Raw genomic sequence first — 11,140 nt, 5'->3', positions numbered from 1 at the left:
CATCACTCGGCTGCGGTAAAGGGTCGAGTTCAGCCTCCACCAGTCCTCCAACCTTTTCCTTCCCATATTCTTGAAGTCCTACTTCATCTTCAATTCCAACCTTTCTGAGATTGGACAATCTCATTCTCGTGCACTGCCCGCACGCATGCTGTGCATCAGCCCTCGCACACACTTCAAGTCGTGGCCTTGCGCCGCTGTCTACGAGATGAACACCACTTCCGCCACGTTTGACAACAAGGGCACTGCCGTGTCGGACAACAAGAAGAGCACCACCTCTTCTTCCACTATGGCTGATCAGACCAGCACAAGCTCCTGCGCTTCCACTCGAATTCAAGCTGGATCGACCGCATCTTCTCAGTCACACGCGCAAGCCGCATACTGCTCGGCGGCGCCCTCTCGCGGCGAAATCACTTCATCTCATGGTCGCTCCACTTCCGGCTCTTCTACCGTCCGCGGCGACGTTACCCCAGCTCGCGATCGATTAGCCTCTAACGCTTCAGCACCCACCCTCAGCGGCGACGCCACGCCCTCCCGGTCGCGCATTCTGGCCGATGCAAACTCGTCGCCACCGACTGTCCGCGGCATCACAACTGCACGCATTCAGCCAAAGCGAGAACCATCGACCCTTTCAGCGACTCCACTCCCGAGAAGGACTTGAGATCGTGTGGACGAAGAAAATCAAGGGCGACAAGGGATAATTCGACGGACCTGTGGATGACGGGCTTGGTGAGCGAGGAAATTGCTGATGGCAAACTTTGGGGGTGGCAAAAGAGTCGAAGAGTCAGTCATCTTCGCCGAGTCCAGCAATGATAGTCCGGGATATCTTTCAGAAAGACACCGTGACGTGACCATCAGCCAGAGTCTACCGTATGCACCACTCGCGATCTGTGATCCGTGATATGCATCTTCTTGTGCTTTGGTGGTAGCAGACTGTAGTTGCAGTGGCAGTTGCAGTAGATCGCAATGATCACTTCCCCTGTCCGCTCCATCTCCGCCCGCTCCATCTCCGCTCCAGCGATCAAAGTGACTACCTACTGTCTTGGAACACCAGTCAACACCAGTCCACACTTCTCATCAACTCTTATTACAAAGAATACTTCCCTCTCATCCACATCTCTCTCTCCCTACTTACTCTACTCTTTCAAGCTGTTCCCTTGAAAGTCGCAGGACATCTTCATGGCGGCGCACTCCTCCACAGTTGGCCTCGAGAGCTACCTTGCCTTTGGAAACAGCCCCGAACAGGCAGGTCTTCGAGCTTTACGGTTCCAGACGGTGGACTCGCCGCCACTCGCAGCACTCGACGACCGCCATATACTCAGTAGCGACAGTGCTACCACCACGCTTATCGCTCAAAACGATTCGCATCGCGCTCTGGATACCTCGCTGCGAGCACTCTCAAGCCGTCCAAATCGCACAAGGACAAGCACCGAGCTGGATGAGCGCGATCGCATCACCAAACAAACCGAGAGGACTCACACGCACCGTGGCGACACCCGGCACCCACACTAAAAAACACGGATTTCACTCACTCTCACCTGGTAGCCGACGACGAATACAGGAAGCTTGAGAGCATATATTAGTACAGCAGGTCCATTACCACAATTAATCAACTATGCATACAGCGACTACAGGACAATGCACTGAATAGTATGCAGATGTGGAGGTCGTCCGACATGAGCTTGACTAGGCATCGTCGAAGAAAAGGGCGGGCTCCCTTCGAAAGGTTATGCTGACTGTGGTTCGTCGGCCGCGCGAGCAAAGGTGATGTTAAAAATGGAAGGACGCTGTGGCGACATTGAGCCGGTCACCGCGATGTCTATGGTACGCCTGCGCTCGCCTTTAATGCAGTCATCTGTTACCATCGTCGCAGCATCTTTCACTTGGGCAGATCTATCGTTGCCTCACCTTAAGACCACCCAACCATCATGCAGCTCGCATTCGCCACTAGCGCACCGGCGCCTGATGCTGGCCGTACGAACGACCTGCTTAGACTCCCTCGGTCCCTCCAGTTCCGGGGAGATCCAATTCAGCAGCAGAACTAGTAGAGGCGGTTTCCAGAGACGATGCTTCACTGCTGGACCCCTGGCCTTCCCCTCGTCTTACCTCTCCCATCTCTCTTCATCCGTCTCGCGTCATTCTCCCTCTTGTCTGGCATCGATCTGATACAGCGCTGCCCTACAATACAGATTTCAAAAGCAATGTGGTGCGGATCTTCGCTGGTCTGTTGCGGAGGAAGGCTTCGAGTTCTTCCAGCTCGGCGTCGTTCATCTGCCGCAGTAGGTGGTCTTTGCTAGCCTGCACTTTGCGTTGGCTGACGGTCGACGTAACGATGTTGGAGTGAGTAGCGGGGTGGCCGGTGGAGTAGTGCTAAATAAGTCTTGGAGCTGATACCTGCCTCCGAGGATGTTCTCCGGATGACGGCATTCTGCGACTAGATTAGCAGGTCTCTGCTATGCCGCAAAGCGTGTGAAAAGGTGCCGATCGAGCAGCCTGCCAGCAAGCCGCGAAATAGCCGGCAGGTCACAGCAATCTCGAGCAGATTCGTGTGGCGGCGAGCGAAATCTTCAATTTCCTGTGTCGCAAGGGCTGGCACCGCTTTTGAGTGGACCAACAACCGGCCTGACCAGGATAGATGGGCATCAATATCCGCCGAGAAAGGACGCTTGCGAATCTGCGATGCCCAGAAGAAATGTCGGCGGATCGAAGTCAGCGAATCGGCTGGTAGTTCGCTGCAGAGAGATCGACTGGAAGATGACATACTTTCCACCCTCTTGTCGTTCCGCTGCGTTCCTACACCACTCTCGCCATCTTCCCAGATGGCAGATCCTCTTTGAATCGTGAAGTCTCCACACGCATGCGCTCCTCGCACATGACTGGCATGATCGTCGTTCCGGCAGCATCGCCAAGTGTGCCCGGTGGTCAGTCGATCGGTCAATTCAAGGGAGATGGTTGGCGACATGTCCAGAAATCGGAGGAGCCTGGGCTGATAGTTCGTTGGGGAAGTGTGATCGAGGAGTTGAGTGCGGCAAGTGTAGGCTGGTGCTGTGCTGTCATTGTCCGATATAGGTATCTTGACATTGCGGATGGGATCATGTCGGATGCAGAGTCCAAAGGTAGGGACATTGCCGTTGACGACGCCGTTGGGAGTGGACCTGATCACTTCGGTAGCATTGCATTGCCTTGAGCATCCAATCTTTTCGGCCCACATGTCCAGAACATCCATAGATCGCCGTCTGCCCGGTTCACCTCCAGTTGTGGCGTTGATTCAGAAACATGCCCGACTTTGGTCTCGACAAGGGTTGCTCGTATAGATAAGAGGCGGGGAGATGATGAAGCGTGGAACATTGGCGAGAAAAAGGAAGAAGAGGAGGAGGCCGGTGATGACAGCATAAGACGGTCTTCCAGATTCACCTTTGATGTGCCACTCCCCTTGCGGGTATGCATGTCCGTGTCCTGTTACTCCCGTCCGTCTCTCCCCGTCCGTCCGTGCTCCACGTCCGCTTATTCGCTCTCCTCTTTGCTGTCGGTAAGAACCATCTTTGTCTACCCCACTAGCTTGGGCGCCATCGTTGATGAGAGGTCGGCGTCGGTGTCACTGTCGAGGTTCGGATCAGCGGGCTCGGCTGGCGTAGATGGCTTGGCCCTCTTTTTTCCGCGCTTTGGCTTCGCCGGCTTGGATAAACTGCTTCGCTCCCCAGCTGGGAGTTGATGCGGGGTGTGCTGACTGTCGTGGCCTTTACTTTGGCATTGGGGGTGGCGTTCGCCTTGGCCTTCGGTGTGCGCTTTGCCTTGCCGCGTGGCCTGTTTGGCGCTGCCATGCTAGGGAGACGTCGTCGGTCGAAGCTTGCGTCCACTCTGGTCGTTTGAGCGGGTGCGTTTGGCCTTTGACTTCTCCTCGTCTTCACTGGCGGCAGGGCTCGAATCACGCTCGTACCTGGCCAATGTGCGGCGGATCGGCCGCTTGCTCCCCTTCCATGAGCTCGTCGAGTTCCCAGGACTGGCTGCCATTCTTGAGAGTGATGCCGAACAATCCCTTGCTGGTCTGAATGGAGGCGGTCGGTGCGGTAGCTGCCTTTTAATGTCACAGCCAGGCCTAATGTTTTGTTGTTTGGAAAATCCAGCACTGCGTAGTAGCAGCGGCAACCTAGGAGGATGTTTGCTGGACGAATCCTCTCTGGGACATGCATTTGACCGGAGAGCAGTGGCCTTGTTCCGTGAGCTGCGAAGATCTTGAATTGCTGTGGGCGGAGGGCGTGTCAATGCCACTGCGGAGAGATTTGGGTGTGGAGTAGGCGGCGGAGCGTTGTGATGCACGGATTGGTTATCTTGCCTTGATCAACATGAGCAGACTGCTGGTACGAGGTATGTCGGACACTGGCTACGATCCAAGAACGTGACTCCAGACACTGTAGCTGGGAGGACTCTCGTCGTACGCGGGAGCGAAACGCTGATGGGATAGTATCTTCCACTTGGCGCCAGTCGTCATTCGAACGATGTTTCGGCACTGGTATGGTAGCTTCGGGAGCTGGATTTCCAATGGTCGATCCGCAATGTCGAATGCACGCACGACGGATTTAGGCAGGCGTGAGAGACGTCGTGGACCGAGATGAGGGGATGGTCGAAAGCTGGGAATCGAGCTGGGTCTGCAAGCAGTTGTCAGCAGAGATCAAGCGGAGTGGAGCAAGTGATGCCTCGTATCGATGGTTACTCAGCTGAAACGAGGGAGGGTGAAGTCGACTTTGGTGGTTCCGCTGGTCTTGGTGATGGTCACCGTATCAAAGCAGGCAGCGTCCTTACCGGTCCCCACATCCCATATGCCCGTTCCGTGTCCCTCGGAGCGTGCTCTCGTCCAGATCGAGTGTGCTGGCACGTCCAGAGTTCAACCGTCACTTCAATATGCGTCAACTCTTCTCCAATGAAGGAGTAAGGGTGGATGTTCATAGCTCCTGGTTCAAGCTGGTATGAAGCGTAGACTGAGTCCAGTGTCCAGAGCTGCCGAGCTTCACCAAAGCACCGCTGCTTCTCCGATGAGTGCAGTGTCTGTAGTGTACCTGTAGAGGGTCAGCTGGTATGAAGCAGAGCGGACATCACCGAACGGCAGCTTCTGCTCCGTACTGAGGGTGTGCCTTACCGCTCCTTTGCAACTGTTTGGGATGCCATGTGTGGCAGCCGGCCGGACTTCACTAATGGACAGATCTCCAGGGTCAAGTGCGAGGAAGTGTCTGTTTTCACGGAGAAAAGCGCAGGCTTTGTCAGATGGGCGGCGTGGAGGGCGGTGGTGGGCAGACGGAGAGATGATGCATCGTGTTGGCGGTGATTGCGCGCGGATACAGTGTGGTAGTAGTGTTTCGGTTGACACTCGAGTTTGGGCAGGCAGTCGCAGCGTACGGTTTTACTTGTCTTGTCGTACGTCTCCCTCGCCTTACATTTCGGCCCCTTTCCTCCGCCTTTCCTCGCTCACAACAACGGCATCGACTCCTTCTGCATCGTCCTCACCTTAACCTTGAGCTTCGCTGCCTCGGCCTCCTCTAAGCAATGGTCTTATTCAGCACAGGCACAGAAGTGGGAGTCGCAGGACGTAGATGACGCTCAAAGCACCCTTAACTGTTGGTCGGAAGCGGGCGCCAGGAGTCGCCCGCGGCTGGAAAAAGATCGGTGTTGTACAATTCCTGAGTCCAGTTGGGTGCGAACAAAGTCTCTGGGATCTGTGCTCGATAGTCTCGGACTATAGCGGGACCGTATGCGTCGTCCCTGCCCAGAGCCAAAGTTGCTGGTCCGGGCAATGTTGTCGCAGTTCGTTGTTCAGTGTCACTGCGTTGCACCACTTCCCCTTCGTTCTCAGAAATCCGCTTGGACAGTGACTGGCGGACTTTGAGATGGTGCTGCAGCATTGCACTGTGGTATTGCTTGAGCTCAGAAGCCTTTGTGAGGTCAGGACTCTTCAATCGCACGTTAATTGTAGTCAAAATGCTGCTGACTTGGAGAGACTCACCACAATCTCCCGAATTAGTAGAGTGACCACTGTTTGAACTGGTCGAGTGGCATCGATAAGCTGGGAGGCAGTCTTTGTGCTTGTACGCTTCGTAACGCAGTTGAATGAAAGTCTGGCGGTGGGACGGTGGGTGGGAGTCGCTCCTGGTGTGGACGGCGCCATAGCGCGACAAGTGTAGAGCAGTAGCGCGATCAATGAAAAAGGTCTGATTAGCACGGAGGAGCAACGGAGGAGTAGCGGGGACATTGCCTCAGAATGCACCCCTACATTCCAACGCGCTCGCGAAATTTGGATTGGACGAAGGATGCGCAGTTACATGGTTCTGTGAAATTGCTTCTCCGTTTTCTGATCGTGGGCAGTCGCCACAGCGACGTGCAACCACCGCATCTCACACATCTGTCAATGTTAGTTGCACACGCCAGTGCCATTCTCGGTGCTGTTGCTTTCGCTATACCTTATAGCATCATCCTTATGCACCACCACAGTCTCGTGCGAGCGCGTGGTGGAGAGCGCCATGGTTGCCGAGATTGTGTCTCGCTGATGTCAGTCGGACAATCAGATGCGGATGTCGGATGTTGCCACCGTGCGAACAGGCGAGCTTCAGAAGCATCACTTCCGAAACTCTTTGCAGCCGAAGTTGTCGAAAGAGCCAAGCGCGAGCATCTTCACCCGTGGTACACTTTGCACACAACGGCAGCGCCCCAGGTGGTGCGACTCCAGGTGGTGCGACTCCAGGTGGTGCGACTCCAGAGGGTGCGGGTGGACAGCACGAGCTTTGGTGGGCCACAATCGATGCGACTCGCTTTCCCGTTGTGCTCCGTCTCGAGGCGGGAGGGGCGGAGGAGAGCATGAGGATGGTGGATACAATAACAAGCCGCGTGTGCATTATTTTGGGTTCCGTCGGCGATGATATCTCGGCACCCCTTTGAATGCCTCAAGGCAGCTTCGCGCCGTCGAACGGTTCACGAGGTGTAGCGCCCGCGAATCGCGAACGCGAACGGAATGTCCATCCTGCGCAGCAGCAACTCTGCGCATGAGGGAACACTCGGTGTCCATCTTCTTGCCCATCCTTGTCAGACTCTCGGCATACTCCTCGAAATGCCCTCCTGAATCCACTTCAGCATCGCGTCCAGCAACTCTTCCGCGCGCGCCCACCTCCTCTTATCCCGCTGCTTCTGGGTTTCATTGCCCGTTGAGACTCGTCCGCACACTCCCACTTCTCCTTGCCCCGCCGCTCCTATCTTCAATGCCCGTAATCTGCCGGATGCTGCACACGATGGCCTTCATCTCGATGCCGATAGCCTCCAAGTAGGCCATGACTTTTCTGTGGCCATTCTCGGCCTCATCCTCGGTCAGCGCGTCGAGATCGTGCTTGGTGGTGTGCATGTTTGGTGGTGTGCGTGCTTGGTGGTCTTGTTGCGCGAGTCGACGGAGACTGCCACATTGGTGATGCCAGTGAGATGTGTCTTGCAGAGGTAATGACTTGAAGATGTTGTCCGGGGCGCGCATGGGATGGATGGTATGCATAAGAAGATGGGCGGTATCGATGTGGTGATTGAGATGCAGAATGGGTATCGTACGTCCGTCGCTGTCCTGTCTTGTCGCTCCTCGCAAGCTCTCGGGCTCCTCAGTAGTCAGTACTTACTTCCCTCGTTGCGGCGTCATCGTCGTCGTCCGCTCCAAGTCGGCAACTTTTTCTACGCAGTCGTGACAGACTATACGCGAAGACCTCATTCACACTACCTCGACACCCGGCCAACCCAAACAACCACACCCGCCTCAACCCCACCCGCCCGCACCTCCTACCTCTCCTCCGCTGCCCGCCAACCATCACCAAAGGAGAGATGGAGGTCTTGAATCAAACAGCTCCAGGCCAGAGCTCACCGACAGCGCGCCGACGACGCCGGTCGCAGTCAACGCCGAGAGAGGGCAGAAGCAAAGCTCGTCATCAATGATGAGGAAGAAGGAGAGCAGGATGAAGAACAAGAGTGCGATGGAAAGGGAAGATGGGATGAAAGAGGACAGTTGACGATGGAGCGGGTGGCGATGTAACAGGATTCCGTTTCCAATGTCGTGGCCGCTGCAGTCGAGAAAGAAGCACGATATCGTCAAGGATTTGTTCCTCGTCAGGGATGAAGATGGTGGAGGATGGATGTAGCAGCGGGAGTCGGGCAAGGCATGACTTCGACATTACTCTGCGCCAATGTCGAGGTGTGTCCTCCGATTGAATGCAGATCCCGAGGAAGGCAGATCCGAACATCGTTGACTTTTTGACGACGTTGAGCCTGAGGCAAGGACCGACCAACTTCGTCCATCTGAAGCGAGCAAGACTACGTTGAGGCCATCGACATCGACATCGATATCAAAATCAGCCATGACACATGGCTATGCTCCACTGCACACCTCGGCACGATGAATGACACCAATGACAAACGACCCGGATCACGAAGGTGTGCATTCCATCCCTCGATCTAGTCTTCCTCTTCCCTGCTGACCATGGCGTCTTCGAAAGACGGCTCCATGCGGACCAGACATCCAAATCCGGAAGCACCTTCAACATCCGGTCGCCGCAGCTCCAGCGCCTCGCCTAATTGATACGCATCTCAGACAAGGACAACCGAGAGAGTTATGTCTTTGCTCAAAAGATACACAATAGAGCCTGCGCTGGGACTTCCGCACCTTCTACACGCAGCAGGAGCCGCGATCAAAATGCGACTCCAGAGAGATCACGGACGGAAGTAATGGAATAGAAGGAAACTGTAATTGAAGGAGAAGCTCTACAATGGAGACGGGCCTGCGGAAACGGACTTGAACATCAACATCGAATTAGATCTCCAATATTGTTCCTCTCCAAGACGTCCTCAACGACTGCCGCCGGCGCCGAATACTTTTCCGGAGAATCCATACCCCAGTATCGAATTTCGCTACCGCAGGCAACTATCGCCATGCATTCTCAGACGAACCATATCGCGGTATCCGACACCGCAGCCATCTGAGTCTCCTTGACACAGCAACCAGTCAACTCCACCGCCAGATCGCTCCCTTGAAGACTGGACAGGTGAAGAGATTGAGACCGAGATCTCGAAGCATAATATCAACAAGCTCGGACGGCGGCGGTGGTATGGTTTTGAGTTGCGTGGCCTGGGATTTGTGGTATGTTTTGGGTGGCGTGGTGATTTGGGATTCTCATTGGTGATCGGCGAGGACGTTATCGTGGGCGGAGTGGAGGAGGAACATTGAAGACTGCAGAGATTGGCGTTAAGAGTCGATAGATGTACCCACCGAGGCGATGTCTCCAATCGGAACAGACAAGAAGTCCGCGGACTTGCCAGTGTTTGTCGCAACCTTTGTCTCTATTTCCAGCGCCGGCAATCTGCTCCATTGGACACGTTAAACACCCAAAACCTGCTTTGCACTTGTCACCAACTACCTGGAAGGCCCCATAACCTCATACAAAACGGAGTCGAAACTGGATCGTGGCTGCCGCTCTCGCTATCATCGCGTTTTTCTGGCTGCGTCCCAAAATCACCATCAGCAGCTATGTCGACGAGCTAGGCAAGGACGCAGTCATCACAGCCGATGCAATGGAAAGTTCCAACGACGCAGCGACTCGCATGATCAACGCCAGGTTATATGCTTGCAAGATGATAGAGGTAGCTGAAGCCTTGTACGAAGACCCACGCCAACACACCGATCAACAAAGCCTGGTCGCTAGAGCAGCCCTCTAAAGGGGGAGATCCCGAGCGGAAGTCTGAACGCCTCGGACCCACGAGAGTTGATGAGGAAATGGAACGTCTGCTATTAAGCGAAAGAAGATTTCCATCGGGCACGAGCAAATCTACACAACGGCAGCACAGCCGGCGAGGTACCGTACAACGCCGTACATGGCGTACTGAAGTGGATCAAGGATCAGACACCCGCAGATGTGCAGCCGCGCGACGGCGGGCATATCGTGTTCAAGTGGACCGACCAGCCCGTGTGGACCAATCAGGCTTCCACGAGTTGGCTCGGTCAGTTTGCTCAAGGCATCCAGGTACGAGTTCCGAGAATTGGCGACATCGATGCAGGGTCCTGGACCCATTCATGTCAAATATGTTCCTGATTCCTCTCGCTGGAGACCAGCACGGCGCTCACTGCTCAGCAAGCAGCCTGACTATCTGATGAAGAACCATACAGCTCGATCTACCAATTTGGAAGCCGCAGCAGCGGAGTGAGAATTGTGTTCAGATGCACAGAAGAGGACGACCCGAGTGAACGGTAACCTGTCGAGCACAGCTTTTATCTATATCACCATCTGTGTCGCCGTCCCGCATCGAGCAACAACCAGAACAAATTACGACCCATGGACAACGCCACCATTATCGCAAGTATCCGATGCGATCGGTGAGAAAGCGGAATGCATTTTCTGAATGCACAAACCAGTTTGAGCAAAGTTTGATCTTGCGGCGAAAGTTCTCCCGACGGAAACCAGGGATGATTCATCGAAAATTGAAACCGCCAAGTTCAACTCGGCGCTGCTGAAAGACTTACGAGTTCACATGGCACGGCGTAGAGGAAGAAGCAGAGCTTAAGGGAGCGCATTGCAGTCTTTGTTGGGAATACTGCCATTCCACTTCCGATGCCGCAGTGATGCTGCCGGTTTGCTGTTCCGGGCGAGAATGAGGACCGTCTGCACTTGCTCCCTCACGGGTCCGAGGATTGTGGATGAAATGCTTGCTCCATGGATCGCGACAGGCGATTGAGGTTGAGAGATCCCGAATGCTGTGCACTTCCCACGCCGCCGCCTCCATGCCGTGATGCCGTTCGTATCCAGTGTCCGGGTAAGGAAATGGCAGCGTAATGTCTTCGTATCGATCTGGTTCAGTCCGCGAGGAGCTGGCGAGGGAAGTGAGGGTAAGCCACGCAAGGTTTTGATGATGGTAACAACCTATACGGAGCGACTTGGACCGGACGCCTGCTCTGCACGGCGATGCAGTGAGATGTCCAAGCGGATCGCTCCACCCTGGATCGACACACGCATACTAGGCTTATGCACTTGGCCACAGCGACAGTCGGTTGACTTTGGACGCTTAAAAAGATCGAAGTCGGTGTTATGGGGGAGAGAGAGAAAGAGAGAGAGAGAGAGAGAGAGCCGGGTTTGTACTCATA

The 11,140-nt window shown here is 54.9% G+C and overlaps 3 protein-coding genes across 3 annotated transcripts; 2 read left to right on the top strand and 1 right to left on the bottom strand.

Annotated features, from left to right (window-relative positions):
• Positions 1-145: 145 nt before the first annotated feature.
• On the top strand, positions 146-658 carry MYCGRDRAFT_97820 (uncharacterized protein; the record flags this gene model as incomplete). The annotated part of the gene is made up of 1 exon (XM_003847144.1): positions 146-658. One exon carries the CDS (start codon positions 146-148, stop codon positions 656-658), a length of 513 nt encoding a protein of 170 aa, XP_003847192.1.
• A 2,885-nt stretch (positions 659-3,543) lies between these two features.
• Positions 3,544-6,508, bottom strand: MYCGRDRAFT_97819 (uncharacterized protein; the record flags this gene model as incomplete). Its single annotated transcript, XM_003847110.1, has 7 exons — positions 3,544-3,819; positions 3,935-4,072; positions 4,568-4,643; positions 4,798-4,863; positions 5,132-5,358; positions 5,993-6,197; positions 6,447-6,508. 7 exons carry the CDS (start codon positions 6,506-6,508, stop codon positions 3,544-3,546), a joined length of 1,050 nt encoding a protein of 349 aa, XP_003847158.1.
• Positions 6,509-8,195: 1,687 nt separating this feature from the next.
• MYCGRDRAFT_97818 (uncharacterized protein) lies at positions 8,196-10,246 on the top strand (the record flags this gene model as incomplete). Its single annotated transcript, XM_003847145.1, has 5 exons — positions 8,196-8,203; positions 9,011-9,145; positions 9,456-9,659; positions 9,845-10,025; positions 10,169-10,246. The coding sequence occupies 5 exons, from the start codon at positions 8,196-8,198 to the stop codon at positions 10,244-10,246; spliced, it is 606 nt and encodes a 201-aa protein (XP_003847193.1).
• Between the last annotated feature and the right edge of the window lie 894 nt (positions 10,247-11,140).

Source organism: Zymoseptoria tritici, chromosome 17, assembly GCF_000219625.1.
Source record: "Zymoseptoria tritici IPO323 chromosome 17, whole genome shotgun sequence".
NCBI classification, from domain to species: Eukaryota; Fungi; Ascomycota; class Dothideomycetes; order Mycosphaerellales; family Mycosphaerellaceae; genus Zymoseptoria; species Zymoseptoria tritici.
Note: the sequence above shows the minus strand (reverse complement) of the source record. Positions and strands in the feature narration are given on the sequence as shown.